A 17,862-nucleotide genomic window follows, 5' to 3' on the forward strand; every position below is an offset into this window, starting at 1 on the left:
GGTTGTTCAACAGCTACCCCGAACTACAAGACGCGTTGGTTTGGGTCTACTTCCATTCCAACATCTCACGCTTCAACAAAATGGAATGTTGGGGCCCACTTAAAGAAAGTTGGGCTGCATGTGGTGGGCTCATTGAGCCACACAGAGAGAAGAAAACTTCACATACTCCACAAATATGCGTAGAGAAATGCAGATGCTGTTTCCCAGCGATGAGCCAAATCCATTGGGCCCAAAATTAGTGAAATTCATTTTATTAAAAAGAAAATAACATTATTAAAATCAGATGGGAACGGATTGAGAATTAATTAGATTATTTTTTAAGAAAAATTGTGTATCTAAATAAATTAGTATAAGTTTCAAGTCAATTTTTAATTTATTTATTAATTGTAGTGGTATGAAATTGGTCTTTGACTAATTACGATACAGACTGATCAAACAGACTGATTAACCATACGTACAACCATCCAAATCCATCTCGAAACAAGCAGACACCAATAATTTTTGTTTTGTTTTGTTTTTTGTTTTTAAAAAAACACTTTCCGACACCAAATACTAAAATGCAATATTTATAATGATCCTATTTTTTTTTTTTTTTATGTCTCTCATTCCAAGTAAAAAAATTCAAATTAATTAAAGAAAACACGATATCGCTAATCTTGCATTATAGTGAAGATTATACAATTTTGATGAAAAGATAATACAATTTCATTTGAGGAAAAAAATCACAATTTTTTTTAATACAAAATATTAGGGGAAAAAAACAATAGACTGGTTGGACGTGGACGCAAAATTCCAAATATCTGCATCCTTGTCGGTGGTAATTGATCATATGTCTAGAATTAGTTATCGTAATAATTAAAGAATTCTTGACTGTACAACAAATTATCGGCCCCCCGCATGTCCAACGTATTGTGCTGTCGTCGATTCAGTTTTTATGTCTTTATGCTATTGAAAAAATAGTCACGATCATGATATTTGATTTTTTGATAAGATGGAATCCACGTTGAAACAAGCAAAATGCCACTGCAATTGTAATAACAACGTTGTCAAATTGTTATTTTGCGCGATTAAAAATAAAATCAATGTAGGAGCAAAAATAATATTTCTCATTAGAAAAATAATAAAATAAAAATGATTATCTATGGTACAATGAAGCTGGCGGACGCGTTGGAGAACTGAGGAGCATCAAAATTAACTCCTACTTGCTGTACAATTTATCATCGATCATTCAAGAAATGTATGTAATACATATTTACAAACTTTCTAAATTGTGAGAAAAGTCATCAGAGAGTCCTGTATCGCCTTTGCGAACTCGAGCCACGAGTTGTACGTGCTTCTTCTCACTGAGTTGCGCAAGACCAATCGAATGCTTCTGCATAGATGGATGCAGCATCAAAGGTTATCGAATCTGCATTCTCCCGAGACACAGATGCTCCAATTTCAGTACTCTGCATAAGAGAAGGCTTTGAGTTTGCTCCACATACACAAAGCTACATGCAAATCGTGTTTGAGTGCGAAAATTCGAAAAATGGACGATCTATCATTAGTAGGTAAGGTCCAAGAATTCGGTGATTTATTTCATGATGGTTGTTATTAGATCAATACGTTTTTTTTTTAAAACTATGATCATGCTTTTAGATCAATACCTTTTTATGTCATACATTATCAGAGAAGTAGAAACAGTGTTGGAGGATTTACTAAAACTTGAGCAGCAGCTTAAATAAATTTTCATAATTGAAACATGACAAGAGTAAGATTAAATGACAGCAATACAAAACTAACATACTGTGAAATACAAGCACTTGCCAGAGATTTTGGAGAAGGGAACACGTTCCAGAATCTAAGTGTTTCATCTCCTGCTCCAGTGCTCACAATAGTTTGCAAATACCCCCACAAACAAAAATGAACGTATCTGTTATTTAAAAGCAGCATTATGAATTATAAACTAGTACTTCAGTCTTTTCTACAAAACTTTCCACCAGGACAAATGGCAAGGTAAAGTACCCGGTATGTATGGCCTGTAAGAGTACAAACCAAACTTCAATGATCGAAACAAGCAAAAAAAAGGCGAAAAATCAAATCATCAGTCCTATTTTTTCCACATAACGGTAGTTTATGGTACCTTCGACATAATAGGATATCTCCACATTATATTTGGTTCTGAGAGTATCCGTGGGTGCTCACAAGTTCGTTGACATTCTTCGATCACACAAGATTGCATACCTGCAACTGTTATATTTCAATTCTGGGAACCTTAAAAACCCCAAACTTCAAATTTTAAGTACTTCACACAAATTTATTTTTCAAAATATCCTTAAATTTTTAAATAACCAAAATTTTCTCCATTAGAACATGTTACACGAGATATGTAGCAAAATAGTTGGTAAAGTTTGCTTAATCACAAACATCATAAATATTCGATCCAACGTAGAGTAAACAAATAACAAAACGAACAAAGAAATATCTGAACTCAGTATCCGACATTCCTTCCATCAACAAAGCAAAATTATAAGTTTTGAGAAAGATCCAACATAGCCACCCTTCAATAACAAGAACAAGACTTGTCATTACATCATCATCATGGTTTTCACAAGCTAAAGGATTTTACTTAAAAAAACCTAGCAGATCACAAGCAAAAGATGTATATTGTGTCATTCACAAACTTAAAAAGATAAAAAATAAAGGACAGGCAGTTTACCTGGCTTCCAGTATCCACATGACTAAATTGTGAATTTGTAGTTGTGTTCCAAAAATGAATGCATCGATCAGCAGTGCCACCTCCAGAAGCAAGGATTCCATGAATATGGGGCGACCATGTATTGCTTTTACGGCAGCAGTGTGTTCAGAGTATTTTAGCACCGGCTGAGCTGAATGATGGTTCCATATGAAGAGCTAAACAAGATAAAGGCACAAACAATCTGAATACACACTATCTAAAAATTGTAATCAGAAATATTTAAATGAAATCAACTAACTTACCCTATTATCGTTCCACCAGCTAATTCACGGTTGTCACCAGACCACTTAAATCCACAGACCTAAAACATGTGTGATTGATCGCCATAAGAACTATGTTCCAAATAATGTGGGAATCCAAAAACAAAATGAAGGCTTTATAAAGGCCTGACCTCAGAGTTATGCCCAATTAGCTTGCTAACATAATTATCCTGAGCTATTACATCAAGCTGAAGAATACTCTTGTCCCGGCTTCTTGAAGATAAAAGAGATGAACTCCAGGCAAAAGCACCAACACGAAACTTGTGTCCCTCCATATATACTTCTTATTCTCTTGCAACAAGAGGCATCCCATAACTGCATGGAAGCAGAAACTATAGGACCACGGGAGAACAAAAATGTGATGAGAGAAAAAGATCCAAGTAAGAGATATAGTTCCATGAACCGGTTCAAGGCGAATATCAAATTGATGCAAAGTGAAATCATTTTCCAGGGGATAAAGTGTACAGCCTAAGCGAAATCAAAAGTGAATTTTTGTGTGCTTATAATCACAAAAAACAAAAATAATTGGGAAACTCTGGTTTCACAAACACTATTATGTCAAAGGAACTTAAAAAATGTACAAAGAAAAGGTTACAGAATGAGATGCCAACCATGTCCTATGAACTAATGCAACAGCTTAGCCAAAAATGGAAAGCAAACCTGTAGTTTTCCACTGTTAGTTCCGATAGCAAGATGCTTACCGTGATATGCCCAGCAAACCGAACACACACTGTCATTAAGTCCCAAGTCACACAACTTCACTACCTGCATAACCATTGGAAAAAGCATATTTCATCATCTCAAGAGATTAATAACAGCATAAAGAGATTGAGAGAACAAAGTCCAACCTTGCAGCTAGAAGCATGCCATAGATAAACACAGTTTCACAACCCGACGGCCAACACATTTTGCGAAGACCAGTCCACAAGGTTCAGATAAAAATCATCTTGTAGTGCTGGTGCATCCAAAACCTAAGCCAAACACGATTAAAACCCATTATTTTTTAGCATTTCAAGTGCACATGCGTTCAAAACAAGAGAAAACCACACACAGGAACACGTAACCTGGACAAATTTCACCCCAAAAGGGAAAAAAGTTAGGTAAACAATCAAAACTACAAAATTCATCTTGTAGTGCAGGTGTATCAAAAACCTATGCCAAAAACAATAAAACCCATTATTTTTAAGCATTTCAAGTGCACAGGCGTTCAAAACAAGAGAAAACCACACACAGGAACACATAATCTGGACAAATTTAACCCCAAACGGGAAAACAGTTTTGTAGACACAATCAAAACTACAAAATTGATGTACCGAAGCTAAATTCAACCTAAAATACAAAATGCATGTGCAAACCATCGAGAAACAGTAATCAATGACACAGCAACAAAACCATAAATTTATATATGCTGGCATTTAATTAATAATAATAATAATAATAATAATGGATAATTAATCAATATTAACCTTCTTTTAATAATAATTTTTAGCAGAATTATGGAATAAAAATTTAATTTGGAGTTAGAGTCATATCAGAAAAAGATTTTATGCAATTAAATACGATAAAGTTATTGCTAAATGTCACGCCCAGGGACGTGGTTGATCGACACCGGCTTTGTTATCAAATTTACATTCGAAAACAACAAGTCTCAGAAGTACAAAATTCAGAAACCAGTTCTTCTTATTCATAATATTGAATATTTCATTGTCTGATATAAACTCAAATAACTACTGTTTGACAGCGGAAATGTAAAAACCAGACATAACAAAGTCTTAACAGATGCAGCAGAAAACAAAAATAAATTAAAACTGAGAAACAACAGTCTTATTCACCAACCCCAGAACTGATTTTGCTCCTTCCTCTAATGTTTCTTCCTTGTTCTTATCCGAGATATGTTTGGTGGATGAGTGATTTGGTTGTCACTCAATAAGCGGGGGCGAGAATGACTCCAGTTTTCAAAACCATTTTTAGCAGAAACAATAATACAAATAGTACACATAAACTCTTACTTTCAGAACATGAATCGGTATTCAGGAATAACAGGTTTCAGAACAGAAATCAGAACTTAAAATTTAGCGAGTAAGCACTGAGCACGTTTGTGAATTTCATGGTTATACTGATATCAGTCCCCTATATGTTCTCTCATCTAAGGGATGGGGTCAGTAATCAGAATTCAGTAATTAGGAATGTTTCAGAATATATATTCCTACCATGTTCACTAGGTTTCGGTGCTTCAAAAATCAGAGATAAAAAATACATATACTTTGCTTCAAAACAGAAATTATCAAACTGGTTTCAAGATATTTATACATAAACCCACTTACAGTAATTTGCTAGAAAGTTTCGGTTGAAGTCTGGAATCTGCTTGCTCTCGCTACTGGATTTTACTGTTCGAAAAAGGTACCCTCTTAGCTCGAATTTCAAGTGATAACTCAAGCTTTGTGTAACACCAATTCAGATATTTGAGGATGTTATTTATAGGCAAAATTCTGACTGTTAGTCTCCCAATTAATGGCCACAATGTGACATTATGTGCTATTAACAGCCTTTATTCCATGTTAAAAGCTTCAGTTACAAGTCATAAGCAGAATCAGTAGCTGTCTGCTGGAATTTCGCGCTACTGAACTCTTCTGCTGCTGGATTCTATCTGCTGGAAAAATACTAGCTTCTGAAATATTAGTTGCTGCTGGAATTGTTAGCTTCTGCTGAAATTTTTGCATTGCTGCTGAGTATTGCTAGCTGCTGCAAAATGCTAGCTACTGCTTGAAATTCGGGTTCTCACACTAAACATTCCCAAAGTAATATTATAAATATTTGCCAACTTTCTAAAAATTAGTACCTTTGCCTTCCCTCTCCAAATCTAGGAAGGATACCTTAAAAAAGAATAATTTAAAATCCATTCGTCATCATCTTTATTATGAACAAATATTTTGTGAGACGATATCACGGATCGACTATATATTTGTAGTGAAATGTAAAAAAATTTCATGAGTTAAATTCGAATGAAAATAAGATTGACCTTGAGATTGACACATATGAATATTTGTGCTTTAATATACATCTTTCTCAATTCTTAAATAAAAAGAATAAATTACTCCAACATAAATACATGTCTAAACTTATCGTAAAGAAAAGTATTATTTATATTAAAATTTAATTTGACTTTTTAATTAATCAAAATATTATACATTTCTAATATAAAAAAAATTACTTATCCAAATTTGTATATGCTGACATGGAAAATCTGTCATAATTTACTACTGAATTTCAAAAGTCTTCAATATTTGTATTATTGTCAGAAAGAATCATATTCCTGGATATTTTGTTGTAGTGTCCTAAGGTCAGATCCAACAGCTCCAAGTGAGCATGTGGATCCCACGGCCTGGCCACAAAATCAATGGGAGTCGATGATGCAACAAATTTCTCCTTATTTTGTAATATGAGCTAAACATCTCAAGTTTGAAATAAAATAAAATAATTTTAATCAATTAATTTAGGATAAGCGAATGAAAAAAACACTACACCAATTCATTTTAGCGACGTTTTTCAAAAAGTTGTCACTATATTTAGCGATAGTTTTTGAATTTCGTCGATAATTTAGCGACGATTTTTAAAATTTGTTCTAACCCGAGAAGAATAGTTAATAAAACAATTCATAGGAGAAACTATCCATTTCCAAGATATTTCCAATCTTTAGTTCAATTCCATAATTTTCTAAGCTGAATTAATGACATGTATTAGTTAAAAATAATCTATGTCCTCCAATATATATATGTATATATCTATAGATAAATATTATCTATGTCAATACATTTCAGAGAAAAGACATGCTAGCTACATGTATATCACGAAAAATTAAACAAAATCCATGATCAACGGAAGTTGACATTACAGCCATAAGTCATTCCAGCTTGCCAGTTAGCAGGTGCAACGTTGTATGCGATAATAGTTTCATGGTTAGTGTAAGAAGTAATCTTGAAAGAAAGAGCTTGGCCTCCAAGAGTTGCGAATGCTTGGTATGAAGCTCCCCAGTTATGGCTCATGCTTATCCACCCTGTCTTGCTCCCCTTCACCCACATGCTTGATACGTCCCCGCCACCGCCAACGTTCATTACGTACACCAGCAGCCAGTAATCGTTGCCCTGGAAGTTGAATCGGAGGCCCCCGGTTCGGATACATGGTACCCTACAATGAGGCACGGGGGTGATTAATATATATGTTTCAAAAAATTTGAATTCATTGTTGGTTCTTGTCGGTTATCACAAGGCTCCATGCATTTGTCTAAACTCTAAACGCCAATTCTTTTTATTATATTTCATATTTCTATTCTACAGGCATGTTTATGAAGTACTTAGAGTTATTGAGTATAAAAAGGGAATTAAAATTATATATATACCTGCGGAACATGACGGGTACAATGCCAGCCTGCATCTGGGCTATCTTGGTGAAAGCAGACCTAGACATGTCGAAATGCGTGCGTGGGGGGTTGCACCAGCCGCCGTTGTTGGAGTCCTGCGCCCAATTTGGAGGGCAGAGGTTGGTGGCGGTGACGGTGGTACTGGAGCCTTTGGTGCACCACTTGGAGTTGGTGCACTGCAGCTGGAAACACTGCCCACACCCGTAACCGCTGTTGAACAGCACCGTGCTCAATGCAGCTGTGTTCGCCCCGTAACCGCTGCTGTACACGTTTCCATATCCACAAGCTCCGCCTGTAGATCAACACCAGTATGGTTAATAAATAACACAAAATTGACTCAATAAAATCATATGTATTATCGAATTCTATTGACAGTCAACTTTGTCCCCTCATTCACAGAATCATGAGATGATATTATTTACGTAAGAACTCACCCATTCCATTTCCCGAATCATCACCATAGAATGTCGCGTGGGCGTTACCCCATGCACTAGGTCGAAACGCAGCCGATTTTGCTTCGTGAACTAAAGCCAACACCAAGAAGAAGCTAACAAGGATCCACGTATGCAGCAAAGAACCCATGATCATGTTCTTTAGTACCTTAATCTTTTGGTGTTGTGTGATACTGCCGAATTCACTTGAAAATGTGATATATTTATATTAAAATTTAGGGTTGTTGAATATTGAGAATACAAACCACCCTTCGTGACCTTCACGAACGTGTAATAAATAAATTTATTAAATATATTGATATCCCCCAAAACTAGTCAATAATTCATAGAGTCCAATATTGAAACGTGCGTGCAGGTATTTTGGGGGTCGCCCAAACATTTTCTCTCTTCAATTTAATTAATAATTATTATTATTTAAATGTGCAAGTAATATTCAAGTGTATTTTAAAAGTATCCATAATGGGAAAACAAATTGCCATACCCCGAAGGCCCAACCATATTTCATGAGTTCATGTAAACCTGTCTGATTTTCAGTTTGAGAATCAGCAATTTCGATTTCATTCGAGCATGAAATTAATTGAACCGAAACAATTGGAGAAAGCACGAGCTTTGAACCCAAATTGAGCTGATTTTAACATAAATGTATGTTTTAAAATTTCACGATTCAAACAAAAAATAGCTATTATTCAGTTCGAGGTTAAATATAATTAATGTTTCTTTTCTATTGAAAAACGAATTAATAAAACACACGCAAAAATATAAGGTATTTTTGAATAAGTACTTTAAAAACGTTTTAATCGGTGTTTTATAAGTGGAAAAAACTCATCGACAATGATAAAAAGAACTCTTTATTCACTCCTAGAAGAACGGTCTTTATTTGAATAAGATTTCTGAAAAAAAAAAATATGAAAATATTTTTTTTAAAATTTTTTTCTCCAAATATAACTTTTAAATAATAATTGAGTTATTTTTTTGAAATAAAAAAATAGATCAGATGGGTAACTTTTAAATCTTTTACCCATAATTATGGCATTATCTGTTTTTCAATGTTAAATCACATTCGTTCATTTTCATAATTTCCTCTCGAAACATATTTTTCCTCACTTTCACATGTCCCAACACAATCATTTCTCACTCTTTTAACTCAACTTTTCGAAAATACTCTTGATTTTAACATAATTTCTTCAAAGCTCTTACAACGGATTTGAGTAACTATTGTAGCAAAGAATCCTAAACAATGCATTCATATATATTGTCGCAAACCTCATTCATTGGCACTAACTATTTCTTTTGGTGAAATCTAGATTTCTAACTCATGACTGTTATATTCCAGTGTTCGTGAAAAGCCACAAAGAAAGCACACACTTTGGCCAAAACCACGCACAACTCTGCGATTAAAACCTCACAAGATTTCATAACATCCATTAGTTCGGCCAAGCGACAAACCAATTTCCGAATGGTACGTTTACAAGTCAGAAAATCACAGTAACCGAGTTCCAACAATTTAATCACAGTACCTACGAACTGATTTGCTCAAATGCTCGTCAAGCACCCGGAAACTACAAAGCGTCGGTACCAATGGAACAAAACATGTTTCCACTGTCCAGCAATTGAAACAGATTTCGATATTAATTATATATCAATCAAGATTGATTTCTTTCTTTAATGGTTTATCAGAGAAGAAAAGCTTCTAAGTTGCTCATAAATCATAATCAGCTCCTGCAGACCAGCATAAGATTCCGGAGTCGAAACTGCTTGATGCGGAGATAAGACAAAATTATCCAACGAGAATAGCTCGTATGGAACTCGAGGTTCGTGCTCAAACACATCAAGACTAGCACCACCAACCTCACCTCTCACCACCCAACCAATTGATCTTTCTCATCCACACGCGTGAGCCACGTGCGATATATATTAACAAGTATAACGGCCTCAACCAATTGATCTTTCTCATCCGTCAATGCACAACAAAGAATTATGCTTCGATGTTTGATGCAAAGGTCAAGAATGTTAATTTACCACATATATGAAACATTAGGATTCAATATGTTGGAGAAAAAAAACCAAGAGTAAGTCTCTTGTGAGACGATCTCACGAATTTTTATATGTGAGACGGATCAACCATACCGATATTCACAGTAAAAAATAATACTCTTAATATAAAAAAATAATACTTTTTCATGGATGACCCAAATAAGAGATTCGACTCATGAAATTGTTCCGTGAGACCGTATCACAAGAGTTTTTGTGAAAAACTAAAAGGTTTGGTTTAGATGGGAGTATCTGAATTTGATAGAGCGTTTGAAGAAAGAATTTGAATTAATTCTAAAAATGAATTTGAAATTTATCATAAATCACTTAAAAATAATTAGTCCAGATTTTAAAAGTTATCGTCATGTAGATTTATCCAAACAAATCCATTGATTTATTATTATGCATTTAAAATAATTAGCTTTAAATCTATCAATACAAACTCTAATCTGTATTTGGATGTAACGATTTACATTTATGGGAGAATTTCAAATAAATGCATAAAATTTAAATGATTAAGTTGGCAACTGAATTTGAAACCGAAGCAAGCAACATACTTAGACAACACAAATGATTTCACGTACTTTAATATAATATTTTAACATAATGGAATGGAGATATCGATTTAAAATCAAATATACTCAAATTCATATATCCAAACACAATTTATAATATAATTTTTTGAATTTAACATAATATTACAGCCGTGGGTATCCTGCTTTAACTCAAAACCATAAGTTAAGATATATATCTAATCTTATTCCATACAAACTTTAAAGAGGTAACCAATTATGTCAAAAACCAATTATGTCTGAAGTCCACTCAAATAATTTTGCAATAAATCCTCAATTGCGGTGATTAGGAAATAATTTCTCAGCAGATAAACAGATTTAATATGGTGCATGTGTACATCAATCACCACTGTTGGATCATATGAGTCCTATGTAAGGTCCACATGATCCAACAACGTTACTTAGAGGATCCTAATAACAAAAGCATTTCCATGAGAATATAATGTATATAATTTGAAACATTAAAATTTGAGTAGATATTATGTGGGATGATATAACCGATCTATATATATATATAGATATGTGAGACTAGTCAACCTGATTCATTTGGAGGAAAAATTATATTTTAGGCGTAATAAGTAATACTTTTCTATAAGTTGAGTTTGGTAATAGCATTACAAGAATAAATGCTTATGGTGACATTCATAAATGTCATCATATTCAATATTTAGTGACATTTAAGTTTTAGTGACAGCTCCAACAAATATCCTCTATTCCAATGTCGTCTTAAACTTCCTGACATTTTTTAATGTCATTATAAGATGTTAATGACAACTTCATACGTGTTACTAATTATTCATATAATGACAATTTTAAATGTCAGAAAAACTCATGTTTTAAATACATTTATACATGCCTTGTTATTATAGTAATAATGACAAATTTATATGTCAGTTAAAATTATTTATGATGACAACTAAAATTGTCGTATATGTTATTTATAGTGACAATAACAAATGTGAGAATATTTGGGTTGGATAAATATTAGAGGACGGAAAAATAGATAAAATAAATGTGGGCAAAAAAAACATATTAGATTAGTTATTTTGACATTTTTAATTGATTTCATTTTTTATATGGAGGGAAACAATTATTTTCCCTCCTTCAATATTTATCCAACCAAATATTCTCACATTTATTTATAGTGACAAATTTTAGTTTTTTAATGATTTTTTACGATGTGGAAAAAATAATCGTTTTCCTCCATATAAAAAATTACATCAATTAAAAATGTCAGGATAACTAATCTAATATGTTTTTTTTATTTTACACATTATTAATTTTTTACAAGTGTCATTAGTAAGTATTTGTAACAACATTTAATTAAAAGTGTCTACAAAAAAGTGTCACAATAGACATTTATTGTTGTAGTGTAGATTCGCCTCATAAAATTGACCAATGAGATGATGTCATTAAAAAATTTATATTAAAATTATATTGATCTTATTAATAGCTATAATTTTTTTGTTGATTGAATAAATAAATTTCCGACTCTATCGCATTAATATTCAACTAAGTTCATGAAATCACCGGAAAATAATAAATTATCACGCACTTCCGTAACACAACTATACAACGACTTCCATTACAATTATTTGAACCAAAGGACAGAGTGAGTTGGTGAAGAAAATTATTGTGATCAGAGGAAGAGAAAAAAAAGATTCTTTCATATTAATATTATACTCATAAATATTTTAATTTTTGTTGCATTTTTTCAAGCATTGATGTATACTAGAAAAAAATGGAATAATTTAAAAATGGATGAAATAAAATATTCAATTAAACTTGTGGTTGGTAGTACCAAATTACGAGTTTGATCATGTATATTAATTTTATTTTGATTTTAGTTTTTAAAAACAATCAAATTTTAGTCTTAACTTAGAGACCGAAATAAAAATTCGGTCTCCAATTTGTGAGTAAAATAAAAAATCGAGCTACAAAAATAATATTAAATTATAAACGTGATGAATCTAGCTAGTGATATCATGTTGTGTTTGAATTGATGAATTTTATTTGGAGAGGATGATTTGATTCGAGAGTTGTATTTCAAATAACACTCATATTTGGTGTATTTGAAAATTGAAATCACTTCAATTGTAATTTGAATTTCATAACTTAAAATACATTTGATATCAAATTCAATCTCGTTCATTCAAAGTCTCAAATCTATCCATCCAAGCAATATCGTCTTATGGTGTTTCAAAATTTGTCGAACTCTTTGTGATATGACAATACAGTTGTAGCTATTTTAATAGTAAGTTATATTGTTCTTTCGTTTCAATTTAAATTAATTGAGAAAAATTTCCTGATTGTGATTGAGTAGTACTATACACATTAATTTATTTGAGACCTTGTCTAATTTTTCTGGAGAATGTTAATGTATGTACCAATAATTGGCATAAGCCTCAAGAAAATGATTCGAGCAAGTCAAAGCTAAATTATGTGTGTTTAGATTAACATATTATTTTTGTAAAAAAAATTAAAATTAATAATCGAAATTTTAGTACAATTTGTATATTTAATAATGCTGTAGTTGATCGAGCTGTAAATCCTAAAAAGGATTTGCGTGAAAGTTATTGACATTGACTGTTTCCCCTAGCGATGATAGAAGAAAATCAAACGACAAAAGAACAGCTTGGTTTTCTTAATTTATTCAATTTTTTTTTTTTAAAAAAACATATCATCTCGTGATGTAATAAGCCAACTTCCGTTTGACCTTGTAAAAAGTCAAAGCTTAAAAGGAAAGATAGAATAATATGCGTAAGATAAACTGATTTTAATAACAGGAGTTTGGTAGAGGAAAAAAATATATTAAAACCATCTTGTAAGCAAGAGAGTTTTTGCAATCCGGGAAAAAAAGAAGAAGTGATTTTTGGTTTTTATTTTAAAAATTATTTTTTTGTGTTTTTTAAATTTAGCTTTTGATCAATTTAATTGAAATCTATAAGTCGGTGAAATGTTGATTCTACTTTTACAAAAACCATTCTAGTAAATATTTATAATTAAAATCACTTAGTTACAACACTTAAAATTTTTCTCTCTTAGACGATTTTAGTTTCGATTTAAGGTACGTTCTTTCGCTTCAATTTTTGGTAAATTTTTAAGTGTTAGTTAATATCATGAATATTGTTACCATAGTCAGATTGTAAGTTTTTTTAGATTTATTAAATTATAAAAGTAATTTTTTTTTATTTTACTAAAAACATTAGCGACGGTTTTTTTATAAATCCGTCGCTAATTAGCGACGGGTTTGTCAGAAACAGTCGCTAAAATCTTAATTTGAAACAGTCGCAAATTTTAGCGTCTGTATAATTTGTTTGCATGCTGCGGATTACGCACGCCGCGGATAATAGTATTAACAGCGTGCGCATGCGCGCCGCGGATACTGTTATCTGCGGCGTGCGTATGCGCGCCACGTATAATCTTGAACTTTCAACAGCTTGCAGTTGTGCAGCGTGCAACGTGCGCTGCGTAAAAAAAATTTGCGTGTTGCGAAAAACCATTTTTGTTGTAGTGTTATAAGTTACGTACGTTTCTAAAATTTAATAGTTATTTACAAAATTTCAATGAGATATTAATTAAAATATATAGGAGCTCAAAACGTTAGAACTCGAACTTGAACTCGAACTCGAACTCGGGTTCAAATAGTTGTAAGTTAACTTAAGTAACTCCGATCTCGATAGTCACAGCTGAACTAAAAGGGAGAGATAAAATAATAAGTAAATGCCTGAATTTGGAAGACTTTTGAGTAATGCACAGTTTGGTTAGTTTAATGCAATAAGGTTAGTTTGTGCTAATTAAGTTGACTAATCATTCTATTTGTGCTACCTAAAATAAAGTACTTCCATGCACCTTCCTCCATTGCAAGTTTTTTTCTATTCACGCACATGCGTGAACTTGAATTATATTGGTTATTTCACAGAGTAACCAATATAATATTAATTGGCTATATTTTCATATTCGTTATAATAATTAATTAATGACAATTAAGGTTTCAAATAAGTATATATTTTCCATACTAATTAGTTTCTACAAAATATTGAAAATTATTCATTTATTGTTCAAACGATCGGTTTCAGCATATTTTTCCGTGATTTAGATTTAGATTGCTAAACTAATTAAATTCCCTTAGACAAAGACCAAATCAAATGGGATTTGTTAGTTGAACTTTTTACATGCAATTGCAAATATAAAAAAAAGCTGGAATCGACGAACATTTTTTAAATTGTGGCAGACATATACGCGTGGTGGAAGTCAACAGTGAACAATTCTTTTTAATTTTTTACTTTTAAAGAATGCTCCCTTTTGTCCCATAAATAGTTGCCAAGAACCCCATCATCTCCATCAACCTCACTTGCAATCAATCCTTAATTTGTTTGTTGTCTGAGTGGATAAGTTCTCTAATCAAAATCTCGAATTTCTGATAATGGGTAGCTTTTCGAGTTCATTCGGCAACATTTTTTCCCTTGTATTCCTCTTGGTTTTACTCTCTGGCATGTTATGTGAAGCACAGCTATCTACATCTTTTTATAACAAAACATGCCCAGGTGCACTAACTGAGATTCGCAATGCTGTCCGACGGGCAGTATCCGCAGAGCGTCGCATGGCGGCCTCGCTGATTCGGCTCCATTTCCACGATTGTTTTGTTCAGGGATGCGATGGATCGATCCTTCTCGACGAGTCGCCCTCCATTAGAAGCGAAAAAACAGCGATTCCCAATATAAATTCTGCGAGAGGATACAACGTCGTAGAGGATGCCAAGCGCGCGCTGGAGCGTATATGTCCTTCTGTAGTTTCATGCGCGGACATACTCACCGTAGCAGCACGTGATGCCTCAGTTGCTGTAAGAATTTATATACTTCATTTATCGTGTAACTATAGTTACTACTAACTACAATATCTAGGTAAATGGCATTTTCCACCAAATAGATTCAGGCGTGAGCGTGCTTAGTTTTTTTTTTTTTTTTTTTTTTTATAGAAGTTGATGAAATACTTGCATGCAGGTTGGTGGTCCAACGTGGGAAGTGAAGCTCGGAAGAAAGGACTCCACCACCGCAAACCGTGATCGAGCAAACACCGATCTTCCCAGTCCTTTTGCTGATGCCAACACCCTTATTGCCGCCTTTGCCGTTAAGGGACTTAACACAAGAGACATGATTGCCCTATCAGGTATATTATACGGTCTAGTTGCATGTACATATATATACCAGATTTTCGGAAGTACTAATTTATAACATTGATGACCGATGCTTGTATTGTAGGATCACATACACTCGGCCAAGCCCAATGCTTTTTGTTTCGGTCAAGAATATACAGCAATGGAACTGACATCGATCCTGGCTTTGCTAGCACCCGAAGACGCCGATGCCCTCAAACAGGTGGAGACACCAATTTGGCACCACTTGATTTGGTGACACCGAATTCATTCGACATCAACTACTACAAGAATTTGGTCCAGAGAAAGGGACTTCTCCAATCCGATCAGGTTCTATTCACTTCTGCATCTACAAACAGCATCGTCATTGAGTACAGCAAGAATCCAAAAGCTTTCGCTGCTGATTTCGCATCTGCCATGAAAAAAATGGGGGAGATTGAGCCATTACTTGCGCCAAATGGGATCGTAAGAAAGACTTGTGGCGCTATTAATTAGCCAAGTCCAATCATATTTGTAGCAAAAGCATATGCAGATTGGTTTAAATTCCTTGTTATTCTTAATTTTTATCGGAATAAATGTCGCTCTTGGACAACTTTCGTGTTATCTGTAATCTGTGTGATATTTTTGGAATGAAGTTTCAGCATACATAACTTCAAATGCGCTTTAGTTCCTAATTTGTTAATTTGGTGTGTGCTCTTCCCGTGTGATTAAATTGGATCTAATCATTTTAATAAAAAAAAAAATGTCTTTCTACAACCCATTTTATCTTATTACTATTAATTAAGGAATTAATGAATAAAAACCTTTTAATTCTGATGCGGAATAATATTAATGATAATATTAAAAACAATAACTTCATTAAATATTATGTTAATTTTTATTAAATAATTAAATATAATATTATATTTGTAATATAAATATAGTTTTTATTCCCCCCACCACCCTCAGTTTACGTGAAGTCAACCCCCGTTTTTAAGTTGGCGCGTGTAAGATTAAATGGAACAAAATACGGGACCTAATTATTTTAAACAAAAAATGAACCCATTAATAATATTTATCACTATTAATTAAGGAATTAATTAATAAACCCTTCAATTTTTGGTGTTTTGTGAAGCCAAATTAAAATAACCTCATTATTTTTTAAACTTCCACTCCTATTTTAAAGAAGTGAAAATTAATAATCGTTTTGAAATTATTAAAATTATCCAATCATTTATAATTTTTATTTCTTTCTAACATATGGTACCTTTTGAATAGAATTGTGGCCGTGGACGTGGATGTTGAATTTATGTAAGTATTGCTATTATATATATACGATTTTGCTATATCGTCCACCAATAATATCAATTTATGTACCATTTAGTAATGAACATGTATATGTACTGTGAGGAAGACACAAATATGAGCACAGAAAGTCGAACAACATAATATATTATAAGGTGTGAGCATTTATAAACTGCATATTGGGATCAGATTTGTGCTGGTTTGGGTTGGCAACCTCGATACTCACTTCACGCTTAAGTTGGGTATTTCAATACTTCGAATTTAATTTAAATTTAAATGTTCTAAATGGACAATTGGCTAGCGAACATAATTAGTATTGGTGATTCATATGTCCAAAGTTGGTTCATTGACTTGTGTATTTTTATTCTTTGTCCTTTACTATCATTTTTTTCATGACGATAGAATACGAGATCGTTATCTTTTGGTGTGCATCGGGTAAATTTTTAGACTAATAAAATAAAAGACGTCAATGTTTGCCAGTAAATAAAATATTATCAAATTTATAACAAATTTCTAGGATTAATTGGTCATTGCACACAATTGTAATTCCAATAATCAAAATAACAAAACTAAAGAACTAAAATATGTACAACTTAAATATTTATTTTAAAACGTTGGATATGTTTGACATATTTAATTTTTTAAATAAATAAAAAAAAGTAGTGATTTTCATGTCTTGAAATTTTAAATTATTTCATCATGAGAATTTCAACAGAATTTTCTATTTTATTTGGAAATCGTGCTATGCATTATATTCAATAAATAATTTTGATTTTTTTTCATAATATATTCTATATTTTCTGTTCGGATACAGAGAGAAAGTATTTTTCATGTTTTTTAAACAGAGGGTACTTTAATTAAATAATCTAAATATATTTAAATTTCACAAAGTATGATAACTTTAAAACATTGTAACAATCCGAGATTTGTAGAATTACATTCCACGGATTCTAG

At 32.6% G+C, this 17,862-nt stretch overlaps 2 protein-coding genes and 1 pseudogene across 2 annotated transcripts; 1 reads left to right on the forward strand and 2 right to left on the reverse strand.

The window, feature by feature from the left end:
* Positions 1-2,544: 2,544 nt before the first annotated feature.
* Positions 2,545-4,124, reverse strand: LOC140979164 (protein FIZZY-RELATED 2-like; annotated as a pseudogene).
* Positions 4,125-6,869: 2,745 nt separating this feature from the next.
* LOC140978719 (expansin-A7-like) lies at positions 6,870-7,996 on the reverse strand. Its single transcript, XM_073443926.1, has 3 exons — positions 7,849-7,996; positions 7,394-7,706; positions 6,870-7,182 (listed from the first exon to the last, which is right to left on the reverse strand). The coding sequence occupies exons 1-3, from the start codon at positions 7,994-7,996 to the stop codon at positions 6,870-6,872; spliced, it is 774 nt and encodes a 257-aa protein (XP_073300027.1).
* A 6,812-nt stretch (positions 7,997-14,808) lies between these two features.
* Positions 14,809-16,281, forward strand: LOC140978718 (lignin-forming anionic peroxidase-like). Its single transcript, XM_073443924.1, has 3 exons — positions 14,809-15,312; positions 15,473-15,638; positions 15,731-16,281. The coding sequence occupies exons 1-3, from the start codon at positions 14,896-14,898 to the stop codon at positions 16,117-16,119; spliced, it is 972 nt and encodes a 323-aa protein (XP_073300025.1). The 5' UTR covers positions 14,809-14,895; the 3' UTR covers positions 16,120-16,281.
* The last annotated feature ends 1,581 nt before the right edge of the window (positions 16,282-17,862 follow it).

Source organism: Primulina huaijiensis, chromosome 6 (assembly GCF_012295235.1).
Source record: "Primulina huaijiensis isolate GDHJ02 chromosome 6, ASM1229523v2, whole genome shotgun sequence".
NCBI classification, from domain to species: Eukaryota; Viridiplantae; Streptophyta; class Magnoliopsida; order Lamiales; family Gesneriaceae; genus Primulina; species Primulina huaijiensis.